Source organism: Drosophila guanche, unplaced genomic scaffold (assembly GCF_900245975.1).
Source record: "Drosophila guanche unplaced genomic scaffold, DGUA_6, whole genome shotgun sequence".
Lineage (NCBI taxonomy): Eukaryota > Metazoa > Arthropoda > Insecta > Diptera > Drosophilidae > Drosophila > Drosophila guanche.
The window spans coordinates 7,301,541-7,319,629 of NW_022995745.1; the positions used below are offsets into that span (position 1 = coordinate 7,301,541).

Sequence of the window (18,089 nt, forward strand, 5' to 3'; positions counted from 1 at the left end):
TCGGCAAACCTTTTGAGTTCAACATTTTTAGTAACATTTGTACCTGGTCAATGCGGACTCGTTGGCATTTTAATTAAAAACAAAAAAGAAATAATAATACCATAATAAAAGTGTGGATTTAGCGACCAATCGATAGTTTGTGTGTCAAAAATTAGCACAGCTGCAACCCTGGTCGATTTGACATATCACTGCTCACAGCTGTCGGCCCTACTATTATTTAATATAGACCACAATTCCCTTGGACATTTCGTTTTTAAGAAAAGTTAAGTTAAACGTGACAAATCAAAATGGCAAAAAGTCCGGAAAATATTGCTATCGACCAACTGGACAAGGACCAGATGAAAACGGTGAGTGGGCAGCCAATTGTAGAGCTTTCAAGCAACGTGATGCAATGCAGCCGCTGAAATCCAACCACATTGTGGTACAAATGTACTAATCCGCCGATCCATCACATGTAGTTCTCCGACTTTCTGATGTCCTACAACCGGCTATCCGAAATGTGCTTCACAGACTGCGTTCGCGACTTCACATCCCGCGACGTGAAGGAGAACGAGGTAAGTGGGGAGGAGAGTTGATTCGATGGTCCGAGTATCCTCATTCGGTTTTTGTTGATTTGCAGGAAAAATGCTCGCTGAACTGCATGGAAAAGTATCTCAAGATGAATCAGCGGGTGTCGCAGCGCTTCCAGGAATTCCAAATGATTGCCAACGAGAATGCCCTGGCCATGGTTAAGAAGACTGGCAACTAGAACTAACTAAGGATTATATTAAGCAAAAGGACACACAAAAACCTAAAACAATAAACATGGAAATGAATGCATTTTTGTTGCATTTGTGTAAACAATAAAGGAAACCAAACAGCCCAAGCGCCTGGAATTGTTCGTTATATTTCGAAGAATCAAATGTGCTTTATTGTTGATTTATTTACGGGCTAGAGATCTCGATTAAATGTGATTCGGATCGATGGTTTGGTTGGTTGGTTTTTTGCAACAGCGACTGCAACCGAACCTTTCCGCGGTTCAGCCTCATGGCATTGTTTACAATAGAGGGGAAAAGCCGCAGCTGCTTATGTGCTAAATGCCTAAAAACTACGTTTAAGTAACGTTAAGACAGGGCCATACATATGTGCGTCTACCGTCGTGACGTGCCCCTGCATCTCTCTGACACAGGCGCGGAGTTCAATCATTGACTACGGCGATCTGTTCTCTTAATTAGGCTTAATTTATATTAAAAGCCCTCGCCTACGGCTTGCTATTCAATACTAGGGGTTATGCGCGGTTCGGGTCGCCTTATGTATGGTCTCTTCGGGTATGCGGATCGGTGAGGGCAGCTACTAGCCCTGCTCTCGCTCAGATTCAATGACTGGAGGTGGGCGCCTCTGCAGGAAAGCCCTCGGCCTCGTTGATCAATGCATATTCCAGAATGACGCGTCCCTCCTTGTATCTAGAGTGAGGGAAGTGCGGGATGAGCCTCTTGCTTGGTCGGGATGCGGGAGCGGATACTCACTTCTGGGACTCCTCGGTGGCGAACTCGTACATCCAGCCCAGCTTGGCGCCGCAGTTCTTGCACATGACGTCGCGCACCATGTGCCGTCCGGTGAGCATCACACGCTCCTGTATGTTGCTGAAGGTCAGGTTGACCACGCGCTTGAACAGATACGCACGGCCTGTGGGAACAATGGGATATAATCATGAATGCGATTCCAGCTGCCACCCGTTGCATAACTCGGGCATGATCGGGCCATTGCTTACCCGTCGCCCCGGTGAATCTTGTGCTGATCAGTTGGCTGCGGTTGGTCAGGTTCGTTTGGCACTGGGCGCAGTTGAATAGCTTCAGGCCTCCCAGGTGCTCCAGAAATACGCGTCCCATTTTCTCTCCCTCTCTCACTCGCTCTTGCTCTGTCTTTCCCCTGGCTGCGTTAGTGTGCGTGTATGCTAGAGATTGATGTGATTGCGGTCGTGTTTGTGTGTGGCAGGCAGCGTTTCTTTGTTTGCCTTGGGATCTAGGCGAAAATAAGTGGTTAAAGTGCTACTCCCAGACGGTGTGTCACAGTTGTAATGCTTATCTGCTGTGCTTTTGTTTTGGAGTACACTAATGGCCTGGCCTCTCCTCACTTTGCACAACAACAAGCTGCACACCAATGATATGTCATGCACACACATACCTCACCCCCAGCTGTTGGGTTTACAGTTGACTGTTGTCCTTCAGCAGTGGCTGGTAACCCCAGGAGAAGGACAATTACAGATTTAATAACTGATGTGGCGCGCGTCCAAGGCAGCTACTGACAATCAATCACCGATTACGATTTTACAACTTGCTTAATGCGACGCTTGCAAAAAAAAAAATGAAAACAAAACGAAATGGAATGTTTTCTAGGGTTGCCGCTTTGTTCTCCTATCGATATCACCATCGATATGATAATGCACTGAACAAATAATATTTTTGCAACTATGATTAGTTTAAATAAAACGATTTATCTATAGCAATTTACATATCGTCAATAAATATTATTACAGATCCCTTTGATTGATTTTGGTGTTGAATTGATATTTTGCATATCGGTTTATGAGTCGATAACGTGGCCAGCCCTGGTCGAACAGCTGCTACTACACGTGATTGTTGTTGGTTGTTGTTTTCCTGGCCTTTTGGCCTTTTAAAATTCGAGTACATTAAAATTTTGGGAAAATAATGTACAAAACGGCTTAAGTTAGATTTAAAATATATTAAACATCACCGGTGCAACCAGTGGATCGACCTGTGGCTGCAACGCACTACAAGTGGAGACCATGTAAATTTCGTTTCAACCCAACCAATCCGTGAAACCGTATTCTGTTACGTCCACACTCCTTCCACTATTCGCACATAACAAACAAAAAAATATGCAATCCATTCGCTGCCAGGCCCGGACCCTCTTCTCAACCGCCACCAGCAGCGGCCGCCCCATCAGACTGAACCTCTTGCGGAATGTTGGCACCGGCACTGGCCCTGGCCCTGGTACTGGCATTGGCACTCCCGGCTCCCTCTCTCGCTCCGAACTGATGCGGAAGCTGCGTGAGTGGCATGCCACTGCGTTCAGCAATAGGTTCCTACTCTTCACCAACGTGGGCATCTCGCTGACGCTCAGCTGCCTCGGCGACGTCTTGGAGCAACGTCTGGAGATCTACAGTGGGGAGATCGAACGCTTCGACAGCCAGCGCACCAGCCACATGGCCATCAGCGGTGTCACCGTGGGCCTCATTTGCCACTACTGGTACAAGATGCTGGACAAGCGGATGCCCGGTCGCAGCATGCGCGTGGTGGCCAAGAAGATTGTGCTCGACCAGCTGATATGTTCGCCCGTCTACATCAGCGTCTTCTTTGTCACCCTCGGCCTGCTCGAACAGAAGGACAAGCACGAGGTGTGGGAGGAGATCAAGGAGAAGGCCTGGAAGCTGTACGCGGCCGAGTGGACAGTGTGGCCGGCGGCGCAGTTCATCAACTTCTATTGGATACCCGCCCACTATCGCATCTTCTACGACAATATCATCAGCCTGGGCTACGACGTGCTCACCTCGAAGGTGAAGCACACGAAGTCGCACATCAAGAAGATCCCCTAACAGCCACTGTCAGCCAGCATTGTAACTATTTATTTTTATTTCGAAATCCTTGTAAATATAGACGAGCCCATGTACACGCCAAAGCTGTTGTTGATCTCTCTCTATGTCTGTCTGCAGCAAGTGCACACCGAGCTGAAGCCTGCTGAACGCAACCAGTTTGATGCACATGTCCATGTGGTTTATGTACATGTAAGTAGGGGACTGTGTAATTGGATCTCGTCGGATGTGAATGGCTGTACGAACCGGTTCGAATACCTGTCATGCGAAGGACTTTCGAGTTGAAACTGGAGTAGGATTGCTGAGGAAATTGTTACAGTGGGAAGCCCTACAGCCTACAGCGTTCTTGGCGCAGCGATGACGCACTTCGATGCCAGTGGATGGCGATAAGAGACCCTCTAGCAACAGTCCCCAAACATGCGATGCCAGGCCCAACTCCTGAGCTTCCACCCTCCTTCGTCTTCAGCACCTTCGCCCCCCCTGCCCCGCTGAAATTGCCAAATCGATTGATAAGCTTCGGTTGCCACCGACTTAAAAAATAAATCACGAAACCCATCCCAGTAACCGATAGGAGACTGATAATGAACTCAAATGTACAGAATCATTCAGGAATAATATATGTACATAATGTGCAGGGATGAATAGGCAGAAAGTGTTTGTGTGTTTGCCCATTAATTAATTGCTTGCAATTTTAATTCGTCGAAAATCAATTAAAGGCTGAAAACATCAGCCATTCAAATGGCAAATTTGTATGAGGAAGCTCTCTAATATTTACCAACTTATTTCAACTTATTTTATACTATTTGGGGAGCCGCTAGGCTTTGCTCCATTCCCCGCTTATCACGCTTCAGGTAGCACTCTGTCATCGAACACTTCACGCTACTATTTGGCGACTCTTTCGAGCATTTCTTCTTTCATATCCATTAATGAAACGAACAGCCGCGCAGAACCTTATCACTGTCAGCGTTCGCTTTTTTTGTTTTTTTTTTGGTATTTCAAAAGCGTTTAATTAGAATCGTGCTTGACATTGATAATGAAAGTTGCCAAAAAAATAAAGCAAAAATCACAAAATATAAATATGCGAGGGATAGGGAGACTCGTAATTAAATGCCATTTGAGGGGCAGCAAAATCGAGAGTTGCTTTGAAGCTACTCGAATATAAATGGCAAATTGTTTTGTTTCTTTTTGCCTTTGTCTGGCCTGGCATCAAATTTGAATGTGATTTGCGTTCAATTTATTTGGAGCTTTCCTGTTGTTGTGCCATTTCTTATGGGTATTGCTGGGGATTGTTTAATTTGTGCATTTATGCATGTATTCGTGTCTGGCCGGAGACCAGTTGGGGGCCTTTTCCAACCAGTTTTTGATTTTTTGAACTGAGAGAAGATTAATTTTCAGTTTTGGTGTGTAAGCACCAGGCCACAGGTAGCAACCGAATAAGTCGTTTTTCGATGGCACACATACAAATGTACATATGTTTTTTTTTCGATTATGCTGGAATTAGTGAGATTTTTTAAATATACAATTAAAGATTCGAGACAGAAAAAAAAGAAGTTTTTATGGGGAAGGTTGCATTTTTTAGTTCAGATTTGTAATGAAAACTTTTTATGTTTGTTGCATTAGCAGAGAGACAGAAAAAGTTTGTTCGATTGCCATTTTATCTGTTAGTTTACTGGATCCCAATTAAATTTGATTTACATTTATAATTATGCTTCAAGCTACATCTTCATTTAAGATACACGCAAATGTACATGAAAATGTATTTACATAAATAGATATCCCAACTAGATCTATCTGGTTATTCCATATAACCCATACCAATATAGAACAGCTATATGTATGAATGTATGTAGAATATCTGCTGACGCACTGCGTCATCTGTCATACATGAGCTGTGTGGTGTGTGAGATAATCCACACTCATCGGTTAGCGCTTGCGGATTGGTCAGTTTGCAGGGCTCGTCCGTAATACCGATAAAAAAACTGTACCAGTATATGTTGATTATATAAGACAAGACGAAGTGGGGAGAAGCGTGTAAAAAAGAATGTGAATGGTAAGCCGCAGGCGATGCCGTGCCGAAGAGCGCGACACACGCGCAGCATAGACACCAATGTTTGTAAAAAAGAGCCAAAGAGTAGCCTCGGCACCGGGCAAAGAGCACGAATAATGTACGCAACCCGATTCGAACAGGTGCCACTCATACATGCACAGATATGCAGAGGTGTGTGGGTAACATAAAAAGTATTTCATTTGGACACTTGCGTCCGTCTGTCTGCCTGTCCGTCGCTTTGTCGCTCTGTTGCTCTGTCTGTCGTTCTGCCTCTGTTGTCTGACTGATTGACTTGCCAACTAGACACTTTTTTGTTCGACTTTTTCTCTTATTTCTTTGTGTGCCGTTTTTTTTTGGTTTCGCCGAATCAAGTTTTCGGCCGCACGACCGCGCCACGCGCAGGTAAATTGCGATCTCGCTCCTACATGCATATGTAAATGGGTGGGTGATCGTGTGTGTGTGTTACCATTTAGCATATGTAGATTCTAAAACTAAAACAACTGATCAACTAGCTGGTGCTCATCGATGGCTGGCTTCACCTAAAAGTATGCTAGCTGCAGACTGAAGGATCACATTTCCATTTTGAGTTTGTGTTTCTGTTGCTGTAAGCATGACTCAGTGTCCTTGGCGTCTGTTCTACGCTGTGCCAGTCAGCGGTTAATTGTATATGCGCCCAACACACCCTTGCATACCCTGCCAGAATCAAAGAAGAGCGAAGAAAAAGTGCGAAGAGCGGCAAAGGTGGAGAACAGTTAGCAAATGCATACATACACTTTGCCCAATATTTATGCTTACACTATTGAGTGCAAATACTAATAATGTATCCCTTGCTCGGAGGTTTTAAACTATTTTAACTAAGATTCTCTCTAAGACTTATTGTCTCACTGTCGGTCATAGTTACTATAAAATGTATGTGGAAATGAACGTAACGACTGTGACTGGACGAATAATTGCTGATTCTAGTGTACAGCAAATACACAAACATTCTCATACTTTAATTTTTATGCCTGCTTCTTATGCTTATTGCGAGAGGCACACGTGTCATTGACTCTCCATTGGAATATACATACATACATACACAAGTATTTAGTTGGTTCCATTAATTTTGTGACTCTTTTCTACTGGCATTTACCGAATGTCGCACGCGACTTGGCCACGAGATTAGCACTGGCCATTAAGAGCGATCGTTAAAAATATCGTAAAAACGTTATGTTCCTCTTACTTTCTCTCTCTCTATCTCTATATCTGCAAGCCCCCCCTGCGACAGTGCCTAACCTTGAAAATTCACAAAAAGAATCAATTAGAGAGATAGTAGCACCCGCAGCTGGTAAACATCGACAACAAAAAACTGTTCTTTTATTTTATTTTCTCTCATTTTTTTTCCATAAGTGCTATTTTTGAATGCCAACGATCGACAGTGAAAATTGGAGGCTAACATGTGGAGGGGGGGCTACGGTGGCATGTGGCAGGGCGGGATAAGACCTTGAGCAGTACAAAATGTGCGAGGAACGAGGAGAATCGACCGGACAAGAAAATAAAGAAAGATCGCGTAAGCAAATAAATCTCTTGAGATACACCCACGATTTTTGGCCACAATAAATACAGAAATATGCATAGATACATATTAATGCATACATATGTATGTATGTACATATGTACATTTATTTATTTTGGACCAACATTTGGGCAGGAGGCACTATTCGAGGAGTCTTTAAGAGAAGATCCCAAATTGATTAAAACTTTCAATTCAAGCTGGGCATATTTTTGTCTTTTGCTACATTATTACAGTGGCCAGTTACAGTTATCAGCGCACCCCAAAGAAATAAATTCAACCAAAGCTCAAAAAAAGTTCATTAAATTCCCCTCTGCACATAAATTTCCAATAAATGTCTGAGTTATATTTGAAATGCGTGGCAAAAACCTCAAGCAGATTTTGGTTTTCACACTCACATTACATTTATCATGCCAACAATATATGGGATATATATTATATCCTATACCCATATCCGTACTCAAAATGACTTGCGGAATCCAAGTCAACGGATGGTCTGCTGACTAAGCTGCTATCTATTTTATTTTATTTTGTTTTATTCTTTTCTTGAATGATTTGTCAGCGAGTGCGTGGTATGGTATGGGTGTGTTCTCCTGCGATAAAGCCGCATTCATCAACCTGGCTAACCGATCGTGATCATGTGGTGCTCTGTATCTGTATTTGTATCTGTGCCTCGGACAGTTTTATCTCTCCGCACTCTCTGACAGCCAAAGCTCCGGAAACGTGTATCTTGTGATCGCGGGGACTGTGGCAGCAAGGGGAAGGAGGACAGTGGGCGTGGAGTTGATAACTGTGGATGATTGCTTCTTTCATATTTTTTTTCGGGGAGGGCGTGTGCCCCAGAGCCTTACGTCAATGGATTGATAAGCGCCCCTCCAAAAAGAGCCTCCAGATGATCAGTTGATCAGATTTGTAATTGCCAGCAAATATGTACCTTTAACTGCCTATATCATACGATTAATACTACGTCGTCCGTAAAAGCCTATAGCCCCCCCGCGACATTACGAACAAAGCGATATTTGAATTGGTGAATCGCATTGAATTGGATCAGTCGAGACTCGTTGGGGAAAGGGGCAGCGCATGCCTAAGCGGGGTGCCACAATTCCATTTGCCTCGACATAGTTGGCCGTTGGCTGCGATTAAAATAGCTCGATCTCCGCTGAACCCCAATACGATTTTACGTCATTATACATACGTACATATGCACCACCACCACCACCACCACCACCACCACCACCACCACCACCAACACCACCACCACCCTCCGCCAACTGCTCCACCCGTCCATCAAGTGCGTAATTTCGAGTTCGATTTCAAATTAGCAAGAACTTAAGCCCAATTTGGGGTTAACAAACAATAACAAAAGGTACATATTCCGTGAAAAAAAACATAATGAATATTTACAGGAAGTCAAAAAAAGGTGGAAAAATGGGGGAAATGGAATACGCATTAGCAAATGTTACGAGTCTCTTACTTTGATTTGAAATGGTGGAAAAAAATGAACCCATAATTGAGATTTCTGGCAGGTATATCTGTTATATCTTTATCCGTGTGGCACACCTTTAAATCTGTGATCAGGAAATACGCCTCGATTCCTTCTGGTTATTGCCACTTTCAGGAATCCCATACACTCCCCTGTGGGACCAAACGGGGTGGGTATACGGTGGCTGCTTCGCCGATGACGCGTTCGGTTATCAAGGTAAGGAAAACGGATTGAAAATAAGTCATCAAAACAATAACAAAATTATTGTAAAGATTCAGGGGAAAAAACAAGTCAGTCGTGGGGCGTGCGGAAGGGGCAGTGGGAGGTTAAGGCAGCATATTACGCATACGCCTCATGTGGCGTCGTACAATATACACACAGATGTATACATACATATGTATGTATTTATGTATTTATATGTATGAGAAAAGTGGGCCCGTTTCAAGCGAACGCGCCTCCAAAAAGCACTCACCCACACACATGCAGATAGCGAGATATTGTATACATGCACAGACACACCCCCTCAACCACACACACACACATAAAGTTTGTTATTCACACAAATGTGGGCGTCCTTGATCATGCCTTCGCATGTAAGGCAAGCAGTGTAAGCAGTGTAAGCAGTTCAGTGACTTTTGTTCTCGATGTGCAGTGCTGATGCAAAAACTTACATGCATAAATACATATTGTACATATGTGGTATGTACATGCGTTCATCAAAAGTTGTCGTTTGGCCTGCCCGACCACTACACTTTCGCTCAGTGCACGATTGTTGTTGTTTATCTTTCAGTTACGTGGGAATGTACGTACAGACATACATACATATGCACGTGGGAATCGTTTATCATGTTGTTTTCGTGCAATTTTGTTGATCTTCGCCTTAAAATATAATTAATAACAATAACACCCCATACTAAAGAACGACGGAGATAGAGGGGCAGAACGCCAGCGAAAGGAAAAGGAAGGTCAAACACAACCACTGTGACCCACTAAGGAGCGGAGGAGGCTAATATTACACAAACAAAAATGGACAGAGAGAGAGAGGGAGAGAGAAAGACCCACAGACACACATTACAGCAGGGTCAGAGAGTCACAAGCGACAGAAAAACACTCTGTCCAGTACATTGACATTGAAATTATTCGTATTTGTATCGCACGATAGATAGGGCAGCGTTAATTTATTTGTTTATCAACCAGCCAAGCACCGCAGCAGCCAAAGAGCAAGAAAATACAGCAAGAGAGCAGCATGCAGAGCGCAATGTAATGCTTGCTCTTCCCTATGCTCCGCTCTCTGCGCTGCGTTATGCTCTCTTAAGTTACACCCAAAGCACATGGCAGTGGACAGACAGCATAAAAGCTATGATCATGATGTTTTCGTTTTAGATATTGCATCAGGCAGGATTCAAATTGGTGTCTGGTCTACACACATCCATCCACCTTTCACTAGTGTTTTTTTTGCACAATCTGTTGCATGGAAAAACAACACAAAACGTGGAACAAACTGCCTTATCAGTTTGGGAAACTACAAGTAAAAAAAATAACAGGAAAACGACAAAAATATAGCGAAATGTGCGCGTCATATTGTTCAGCTGAGTGGAAAAACAAATTTCCTTTTTATATATTTCCCACACCATTTATTTCGCATGATAAAAGAAGGAAGATAGGAGCCATGAAAAAAAGGAACTGTTTCCTTAGCCAGGTAGTAGAAGAAGGAACAGGCGATAACATGTGTGTGTGTGTGTGTAATATAAAGAACCATTTTCCATACCATCCCGATCATTTCCGTAGCTTTCCGGGGACAAACGGAGATAGTGGCAGAGGTAAGGAAAATTAACTTAATGAACGTTTTAATCGGCTGGCGGAGCATTATCTATGGTTAACGCTGGAAAAACCCCAACGAACATCCATAGGTACATATGTCAGTAGATATGTATACATATACAGAAGAAAAACGGATAATTCCACAAACGTTCATGTACATATTTATGTATGTATGTACCTGGGCATATAGTACTTAAGTATTTATGTTCTCACATTTAATGGAAAAGTACACAAAAAAGGCACCCAAACCGCGAGTAAACAAAGAAAGAACTAGAGAAACCAGAAGAGAAAAAGCAGCCAAAAATTCAACTCGAACAAATATGTCACCCAAAATGAACTGAAAATAATGGCCTGAAATTGGTTTTTGCACCGCTTCCCAAAAAGCAACAAAAAGTCCACGAACAAAATGCTAAAAAAAAACATGAAAGAACAAACAAATTCGTTGCCTACCAAAGATCGTCTCGTCAGATCGGTGGTGCGTCCAAATAAGTACGTACAGCCATGGGGGGTACCATTACTGTCCTCTTCCAGAGCACCAGCTCCCCACCTAGGAGGCCGTCAATCGTGTTTTTGAAAACAAGAGCCGAACGGGAGCCGACTTGAGAGCGAGAGAGGGAGCAAAAACATTCGATTTTATGCTGTGTGTTTCTTTAGGGTACACTGACCAGCACGGAAATTGGCCACTCGGGAAAATTTTGCTCTGCAAAAGTAGAAAATAATCATGTGTGGGAAATAGGAATACCCAATAACCAACTGGCGACATTTTAAAGTTTACCCGGAGAAGCATTCAATGGAAAATTTCAGTAAAGAAGAGCGCTAGACACAATATAACTCATTTTATCGCACTTTCTTGGTGCAGTGTATGGACTCCGCCGCCTCTCTTTTGGGGCCGGCCACTGTGCGCTTGCTTTTTGCGCAAATTCTCTTAATCAGCGGTTGCCTGACATGTTCCAACGGTAAACAGGCCGCTCTGCCGCCGAGCGCCGTCTCTTCCAAAGCAATTCTTCCGATTCTCAAACAGAGAATCGTACGACCTGCTCACACACACGCACGCACACACCCACATGCTGGCCGCCGCCGCTTCGGCTATAGATAGAGGAGCGCACAGCGGCAGCAGCTCATTTATTGCAGCAACTCGTCCAGACACACATGTTGTGCGAGAAGCGAACCGAAGCATATCGAAACACTCAATTAAATATATTTAAACTTTGTGATATATCCATTTTTTTACTGTGTGAGTGAATGTCGTGAAGTGCTATTCCTTGAACGCGAAACAATAAAGAAATTCAACTGTTACAAAGTGCAAAGAACAGGCTCAACGTGAACGTTTAATATCAAACTCAAATACCGTTTGACCAAGTGCCAAAGACGCTTTGCCGAAAGAGCGCGAAGAGAAGAGAAGAATCAAAGAGAGTCTGCGAGATTGGAGCAAACGGGAAAGAAAGTTCGCAGCCAGCAACATGACTACCAAAATGGCAATAAACGCAAAGGTTTGTACACTCTTGAATTACTCAAAGAAAAATCAATAAAAACAGTATTATTCAACATTTAATTGAATTATTTATACAAATACTTTCAAGGCATACATAAATTATGCTGCCATTGGAAACCCAGAACCTCAATCGAAATCTCATCTAATGCTAATTTTGTTCCCAGACAAGTCATAATTAATATTTATTTTGTATTAACTTAGCAACAGTCTGAAATCTGTTGTTGTTTCTTCTTTGTGTGAATTCATAAAAATATTACCAAATGCAAATCTCGGCACTCGACTGATACGAGTATTTTTTATCAATGTCCAAAACGGCAGCAAAACTGGAACATAAAATATGTGCCATAACATAAAGTGAATGAACTGGGAGTTCAGGAGAATATTTTATTGTTACTTGTTCCAAGTGACACTCCGCTTCAAATTTGAATTCTATCAAATCCGGTTCAACAGTGTAACAAGTATTTTCACTTATTAATACTGATTCCACTCTCAGAACCATTAAAAATAGAACAAATGTTTTATTTTGGGCATTTATGGAGACATCTTATCTACTCCAGACGCGGACGTAATCTATGGGGTTAGATCGTGGGCTAAGGCTGGTGGGGGAGGGAGTGATAAGCCTCGATCTGGCAGACATTTAGTCGACCAGTTTTTGAACCCTATTTTGTATATTTTTTGTGCTGCGTATTTTATTTCATTTCCAATATTTGGCTTCGCTCTCGGCTGATGCAATGTAAGCGACAATTTACGGCAGTTTTGGACTAGTTTTGGCATTGGCTGAGACTGAGGCTTAGTCGATAGTTTTGGTTATTTCATCAGCTTTGAGATCAGCAAAACAAGTCTCCGAAGTCTCTGCTGATTAGCGACACAACTCTGACCCAGAATGGAGGCAGGTGAAGAATTCGAACGACTTCTCGTTGCTTCCTCTGGGGTTACATGACACCCGACGATCGGCAAGGGCGACGGACTGGCATGCAAATCGAAAATGGATTTGAATTTGGGGTGCAAATTAATTTCGAAATCATTTCGGGTCTAGACCCAAATTAGCATACAATCATTTAGCTCATTAGAGTCACTCAAGCTGGTCGTGTGTGCATTTTTCTGACCGTCTGCCGTTTCATGTTCTTCCTTGCAGGATATTTTCCGCAATCAGCATCGAATGATCAAATTCATTGCCCACTCCATTCGACTATGCAGCAACCAATCGCTGAAGGCCGCCCAGGCTGCCCAGCAGCAGCAGCAGCAAAAGTCCTCGGTGGACTTTGAGATCACCGCCTCGGTGGACACACAGTACACACATGCCCCGGAGCCCATTAAGCACGACAAGGATCTGGGCCATCAGTTCAAGGCCTCACAGTTGTCGGTGCGACTGGCCACGCCGCAGCAGCTCCAGCCGAAGCCGGACAACGATGAGGAGCTTGGCTTTGGCCGCCTCTTCACCGATCACATGCTCAAGATCTACTACCACAAGAGCCTAGGCGGCTGGCAGAAGCCAGAGATCACGCCGCTGGAGAACCTCGTCATGCATCCCGCTGCCAAGGTCCTGCACTACGCCGTTGAGGTAAGTGTCAAACGCTCTCCACTGCAGGCTCAGCTCCACCACTCACCCTTCGTTCATCCGATCCGATCCGATCCGATCCATCCGTACCGTAATCTCTGGCTGATCCAGCAGCGGCACGTGTGTGATTTATGCTGACGTCGAGTCATCTCAATTGCCATTGCCATCGAACATCGTCATCGTTATCGTTATCGTCATCGTCGTACCATCTCATCTCATGCGATCTCTGTGGCGGCTGCTGGCTGTTGCCAAAGGGTGTCTTATCAGGCGACTGACTGATCGATCGATTCGTTGCAGCTCTTCGAGGGCATGAAGGCGTACCGGGGTGTCGACGGAAAGATCCGCATCTTCCGGCCGGACATGAACATGGCCCGCATGAACCTCGCCGCCCAGCGCTCCGGCCTGCCCACCTTCGAGGGCAAGGAGTTCGTTCAGTGTCTGTCCCGCCTGCTGTCCATCGACTCGGAGTGGGTGCCGCACACGGACACTGCCAGCCTCTACATTCGCCCCACACTCATTGGCATCGATGTGAGTATTCCTGCACGATCCCTGGACAAGGCACAAGTAACTAATTTTGAATCTTTGATCTGTTCCTCGCGCAGCCCACGTTGGGTGTGGCCTCCTCGGACTCTGCCCTGCTCTACACCATCCTCAGTCCGGTTGGCAGCTACTTCAAGACGGGCTCCACGGGTGCCGTCTCCCTGCTGGCCGATCCCGCCTACACACGCGCCTGGCCCGGCGGCGTTGGCAACCGCAAAATGGGCTCCAACTACGCTCCCACGATCAATGTGCAAAAGGAGGCAGCGTCACGGGGCCTGCAGCAGGTGCTCTGGCTGTACGGTGAAGACCATCAGCTGACCGAGGTGGGCACCATGAACATCTTCATGTTCTACGTGAACGATCAGGGAGAACAAGAGCTGGTGACGCCGCCACTGAATGGCCTCATCCTGCCCGGCATTACACGCGACTCCATTCTGAACATGTCCCGCCAGTGGGGCAAGTTCAAGGTGAGCGAGGCCAACATCACAATGCCCATGGTCTGTGAGCTGCTCAACCAGGGAAGGGTAAGCAAACAGATGATTACATTCATCCCGCAGAACCTCTGGATCTCATTGAGGTTTTCTTTCTCTTTGTTTGCTTTCAGTTGTTGGAGCTCTTTGGCGCGGGAACTGCGTGCGTGGTTAGTCCCGTCAATCGAATTAATTATCTCGGCCAGGACCTGTATGTGCCCACCATGGAGCAGGAGAAGCCCGTGCACGAGCTGATCCGTGAGACGCTCACCGACATTCAGTACGGCCGTGTGGATCATCCCTGGTCGGTGGTGATTGATTAAGCAGCTCAGTTCAGTTGTCTCCCTATCCCATATACCATATACCATATGCCTTATACCTATGCCCAATCCCTTATCCCTTATCCCTATCCCTATCCCTATCCCTATTCCCTTGCCCTTCCCCTGTACTGTGTATTAGTAGGATTTAGTTGAGGACAATGAGTGTTTCGTGGATGCTCGAATTTCGTTTGCATTTATCCGCATTTATTGTAGACCATACATAAATCGATGTCTAACGATAAGTTGAGGCGGGGTTGACCCTATATAGATGTCTATATAACATTCGATTATGTTTGCCCTTAGTTTGTATATTTATTTATTTATATTTTATGGAATCGATTTCCATTCAATTTGTTTATTGTACATATTCCAATCGGTTGAATGATATTTATAGAATTTCCTCTATTTTTGTTTCCATTCTGTTTTTATTTTAATCTCCTTTTTGTTTGCATTTAATTTGTTGCTTGTTAGAGTCAACGTTTTTGCGCTTTTACTTCCAAGCAGTATCGAAAATCCAGTCAGGAAATTAACCACCATCTTCAAAAGAGTTTTAAATTGAAAGCAAAAAAGAAAAACAAAACAAAACAAAAGAAAAACTTTGGAACAAGTTGAAAACGTACCGGAGGCGAAATGCATTTATTAGTTTGTAAGTTGTCAAGGATCGAGGAGCGAGGATTCTTCGTCTTGGAGGTAAAAGCAGCGCAAGAGCTGAGCTGTGACGAAAAGCAAAACCCCAAATACCTATCTCTAGAGTGTCTCTGCAGAAAGAGACACTCCATGGACACACACACCTAGGCTAGAGCACAACCATATCCGAATCGAGATGTATTTAGTTATTAGGCGAATCAATCGATGAATAAACGTGTAAAATAAAACAAACTCTCTCCGCAATGTCTGTGGGGTGTAAGAGGAAACTCTTTAATGGGTGTGTTGGCGGTGTTCAGATATGTTTACTTGTCTCCAGATTGAGAACCTTCTGCTCGTTGGCAGTGAAGATGTACGGCCGCATGGCATTGAGCACCTCCTGGGGTTGGATGCGCAGCACACGAAGTCGTTCCTGGCCCACAGCAGCATCCTGTGCCTCCTGCAGCTGGGCCCATGTGGCGGCGATGTTGCGCGCTGCCTCGGCATCGGCATTACGCCGCTGCTCGTTGGCCATGGCCTGCTGCTCCATGTCGTGGTAGCACTGCTCGTTCTTCTTGTGCATGGACGCAATGCGATGCTCGTACATGTGATGCTGGCGCTCGCCGAAGGAGGTCGAGTCGCGGCGAATGTCGTTGCCAATGTTGGCCCGCTGCTCGCGGAAGTACTTGTCCTCCTCGCGCTGCTTGCCCACCTTCTCGTGGTTTGCATAGCACTCGGCATGCCGCTCCAGCATCTGCTCCATGTGCCGCTTGCTCTCCTTGACACTGTACTCGTGCTCGAGCAGGTCCATGAGGAGCTCGTCGCGCGCATCTCGATCGTGCTGGATCTTGCAGAGCTGTAAGCCCAGGCGGACGCTGTTCAGCTCTCTGGCTTGCATCTCGTCCGAGCGGCGCTTCATGTCCTTGGCCACGAAGGCGGCTGTCGTCGGGCCGTACGAGTCGAGGATGCCACGCTGAGGGCGGGTCCTGTTCGCCTTTTCCTCAGCCTCGCGTGTGGCCTGCTTCTGAGCGAAAGTCTTATTGAGGGACTCTTGGAGCTGCTTGCGCTTCTGTGCCCACTTCTCAGCCTCCTGCTGCTGCTCCAGAGCGATTTCTTTCTGGTAATCGATGAGCTCTTGGCGCTCCTGCACCTTGGTCTCGTGCTGCTTCCGTTCGCGCTTCTCGGTTGATTCCGCAATCTGATTAATTAGGGCCTCGCGGTATGCGTGGGCCTTCTGGTCGGCCACCAACTTCTCCTTGAGCACCTGCAGCTCCACCTGCTGCTGTTGGGCCTGGGCCTCCTCCCGCTCCGCCTGCTTGTCGACGCTTCGCGCCTGTGCCTCTGCCAGCATTTGCTGCCTGACCTTCAGCGCCGTCGTGGCCACATTCACCTCCACCTGCAGGTCGCGCAGCTCGGGCACATTTCGCTGCAGCTGCACCAGCTTACTCTTTGCCACAACCTCGGCTTTGCGCTCCTGCACCAGAGCCCGTAGTAACTCGTTGTTGATGCGCTGCTCCTCCTCCATCGAACTCATTTCCAATCTGCGCTTGAGTGCCAGCTGCTCCACCTGAAATTTAATGGCGCGATAGACCGCGTTCTCGGCAGCCGAAGACTTCTGTATCATGGGATAGGCGTCCTTGTCGTAGTCGCTGCTCCCCATCGGCAGCGGCTTCATCATGGACAGCATATTGTTGAGGGGCTCCTGGCTGACGACCGCAAAGAGGGAAACGCCGGGCTTGTCCCAGGCCCCATACTGCCTGCGGGACTTCTGTGTATTGATATTGTCTGACATTGTAGCTGCCTTTAGTTAGTCTTTAAGTTCGTTTTTGGATGTATTTAGGACTACACAATTGAGCTTACGAAATATATATATAGAGAGATTGTTTTATGGAGTGTACTAAGCTAAGCTAAAAATTAATTCTGTCAACTGGGGGGAGCTACAGAGTCCGACAGCCTGCGAAAGATTTCGAATGGCCAGATCTGATTCGATCGAATAGGCTATTACAAATGTAAGTACTTCTATATAAATATACAAATATATCTTTAGTAAACGTTCTTTATCGAAATTAGCATTTTACCTCTAGAATAATACTATTTTCAAATGCAGTTTATCCCTTGAATATATGCAACTTTAATTATAAATTTAGCACGCAGTATGCGAATACGATCCCAGGCTGATGCTCCCCAACAAATTCTATCATCAGCTTCATCATAACGGTGCAGCCTAACTTTATTATTGTTTGTGGTTTGCACTTCCCACTCTTACCGCATTGTATGTACATACATATGTATAAATGCATTTGCATGTAAACAGCTCCCACACGGCAGCAGCCTGGGCAACGTTCTCTCGCGTCTTCTCTCTTCCCTCTACTTTTGTTGTGTGTTTGGCTTACGTTAGGGCGCAGCATATGCGCCAATGCTCTCTCTCTCTCTCTTTCTCTTAAAAGGTTTCATTCGGAACGTCGCGACGGCTCTGCAGGTAGTCGTGCGCTGATTTTCATAGCTGTACATTTTTACCGTTATTGCAAGTAAATACAGTCGTGTGAAAAATATTAGGGACAGTGGGCCTAACTTCAGCAAGTGCTCTGTA

General features: G+C 45.3%; 5 protein-coding genes across 7 annotated transcripts; 3 read left to right on the forward strand and 2 right to left on the reverse strand.

Moving 5' to 3' along the window:
- Positions 1 to 181: 181 nt before the first annotated feature.
- On the forward strand, positions 182 to 6,721 carry LOC117580974 (mitochondrial import inner membrane translocase subunit Tim9). Of its 2 annotated transcripts, XM_034267768.1 has the most exons (4): positions 182 to 347; positions 459 to 554; positions 620 to 787; positions 6,712 to 6,721. In XM_034267768.1, exons 1-3 carry the CDS (start codon positions 288 to 290, stop codon positions 746 to 748), a joined length of 285 nt encoding a protein of 94 aa, XP_034123659.1. In that variant the 5' UTR covers positions 182 to 287; the 3' UTR covers positions 749 to 787; positions 6,712 to 6,721. The 2 variants fall into 2 exon arrangements, with proteins under 2 accessions (XP_034123659.1, XP_034123658.1); XM_034267767.1 differs by lacking the exon at positions 6,712 to 6,721 and having other exon boundaries at positions 620 to 875.
- LOC117580973 (protein yippee) lies at positions 903 to 2,350 on the reverse strand. The gene is made up of 4 exons (XM_034267766.1): positions 2,164 to 2,350; positions 1,751 to 2,001; positions 1,506 to 1,665; positions 903 to 1,442 (listed from the first exon to the last, which is right to left on the reverse strand). Exons 2-4 carry the CDS (start codon positions 1,866 to 1,868, stop codon positions 1,355 to 1,357), a joined length of 366 nt encoding a protein of 121 aa, XP_034123657.1. The 5' UTR covers positions 1,869 to 2,001; positions 2,164 to 2,350; the 3' UTR covers positions 903 to 1,354.
- On the forward strand, positions 2,606 to 3,678 carry LOC117580972 (mpv17-like protein 2). The gene has a single exon (XM_034267765.1). The coding sequence runs from the start codon at positions 2,879 to 2,881 to the stop codon at positions 3,593 to 3,595; it is 717 nt and encodes a 238-aa protein (XP_034123656.1). The 5' UTR covers positions 2,606 to 2,878; the 3' UTR covers positions 3,596 to 3,678.
- Positions 6,722 to 11,624: 4,903 nt separating the features above from the next.
- LOC117580985 (branched-chain-amino-acid aminotransferase, cytosolic) lies at positions 11,625 to 15,444 on the forward strand. 2 transcript variants are annotated; one of them, XM_034267781.1, is made up of 6 exons: positions 11,625 to 11,854; positions 11,888 to 11,985; positions 13,123 to 13,548; positions 13,843 to 14,073; positions 14,148 to 14,609; positions 14,690 to 15,444. In XM_034267781.1, exons 2-6 carry the CDS (start codon positions 11,956 to 11,958, stop codon positions 14,876 to 14,878), a joined length of 1,338 nt encoding a protein of 445 aa, XP_034123672.1. In that variant the 5' UTR covers positions 11,625 to 11,854; positions 11,888 to 11,955; the 3' UTR covers positions 14,879 to 15,444. The 2 variants fall into 2 exon arrangements, with proteins under 2 accessions (XP_034123672.1, XP_034123671.1); XM_034267780.1 differs by having other exon boundaries at positions 11,625 to 11,985.
- A 227-nt stretch (positions 15,445 to 15,671) lies between these two features.
- Positions 15,672 to 17,511, reverse strand: LOC117580984 (trichohyalin). Its single transcript, XM_034267779.1, has one exon. The coding sequence runs from the start codon at positions 17,289 to 17,291 to the stop codon at positions 15,816 to 15,818; it is 1,476 nt and encodes a 491-aa protein (XP_034123670.1). The 5' UTR covers positions 17,292 to 17,511; the 3' UTR covers positions 15,672 to 15,815.
- Positions 17,512 to 18,089: the final 578 nt, after the last annotated feature.

Bases quoted from the DNA above. Each gene is read 5' to 3' on its own strand.
- LOC117580973 (XM_034267766.1), bottom strand. From the start codon at position 1,868: ATGGGACGCGTATTTCTGGAGCACCTGGGAGGCCTGAAGCTATTCAAC. The intron at 1,666-1,750 runs GTAAGCAATGGC...TTGTTCCCACAG, and splicing joins AAGATTCACCGGGGCGACGG to GCCGTGCGTATCTGTTCAAG. The intron at 1,443-1,505 runs GTGAGTATCCGC...CCCTCACTCTAG, and splicing joins GCCACCGAGGAGTCCCAGAA to ATACAAGGAGGGACGCGTCA.
- LOC117580984 (XM_034267779.1), bottom strand. From the start codon at position 17,291: ATGTCAGACAATATCAATACACAGAAGTCCCGCAGGCAGTATGGGGCC.
- LOC117580972 (XM_034267765.1), top strand. From the start codon at position 2,879: ATGCAATCCATTCGCTGCCAGGCCCGGACCCTCTTCTCAACCGCCACC.
- LOC117580985 (XM_034267780.1), top strand. From the start codon at position 11,956: ATGACTACCAAAATGGCAATAAACGCAAAG. The intron at 14,074-14,147 runs GTGAGTATTCCT...TTCCTCGCGCAG, and splicing joins CCACACTCATTGGCATCGAT to CCCACGTTGGGTGTGGCCTC. The intron at 14,610-14,689 runs GTAAGCAAACAG...GTTTGCTTTCAG, and splicing joins AGCTGCTCAACCAGGGAAGG to TTGTTGGAGCTCTTTGGCGC.
- LOC117580974 (XM_034267768.1), top strand. From the start codon at position 288: ATGGCAAAAAGTCCGGAAAATATTGCTATCGACCAACTGGACAAGGAC. The intron at 348-458 runs GTGAGTGGGCAG...CATCACATGTAG, and splicing joins ACAAGGACCAGATGAAAACG to TTCTCCGACTTTCTGATGTC. The intron at 555-619 runs GTAAGTGGGGAG...GTTGATTTGCAG, and splicing joins GCGACGTGAAGGAGAACGAG to GAAAAATGCTCGCTGAACTG.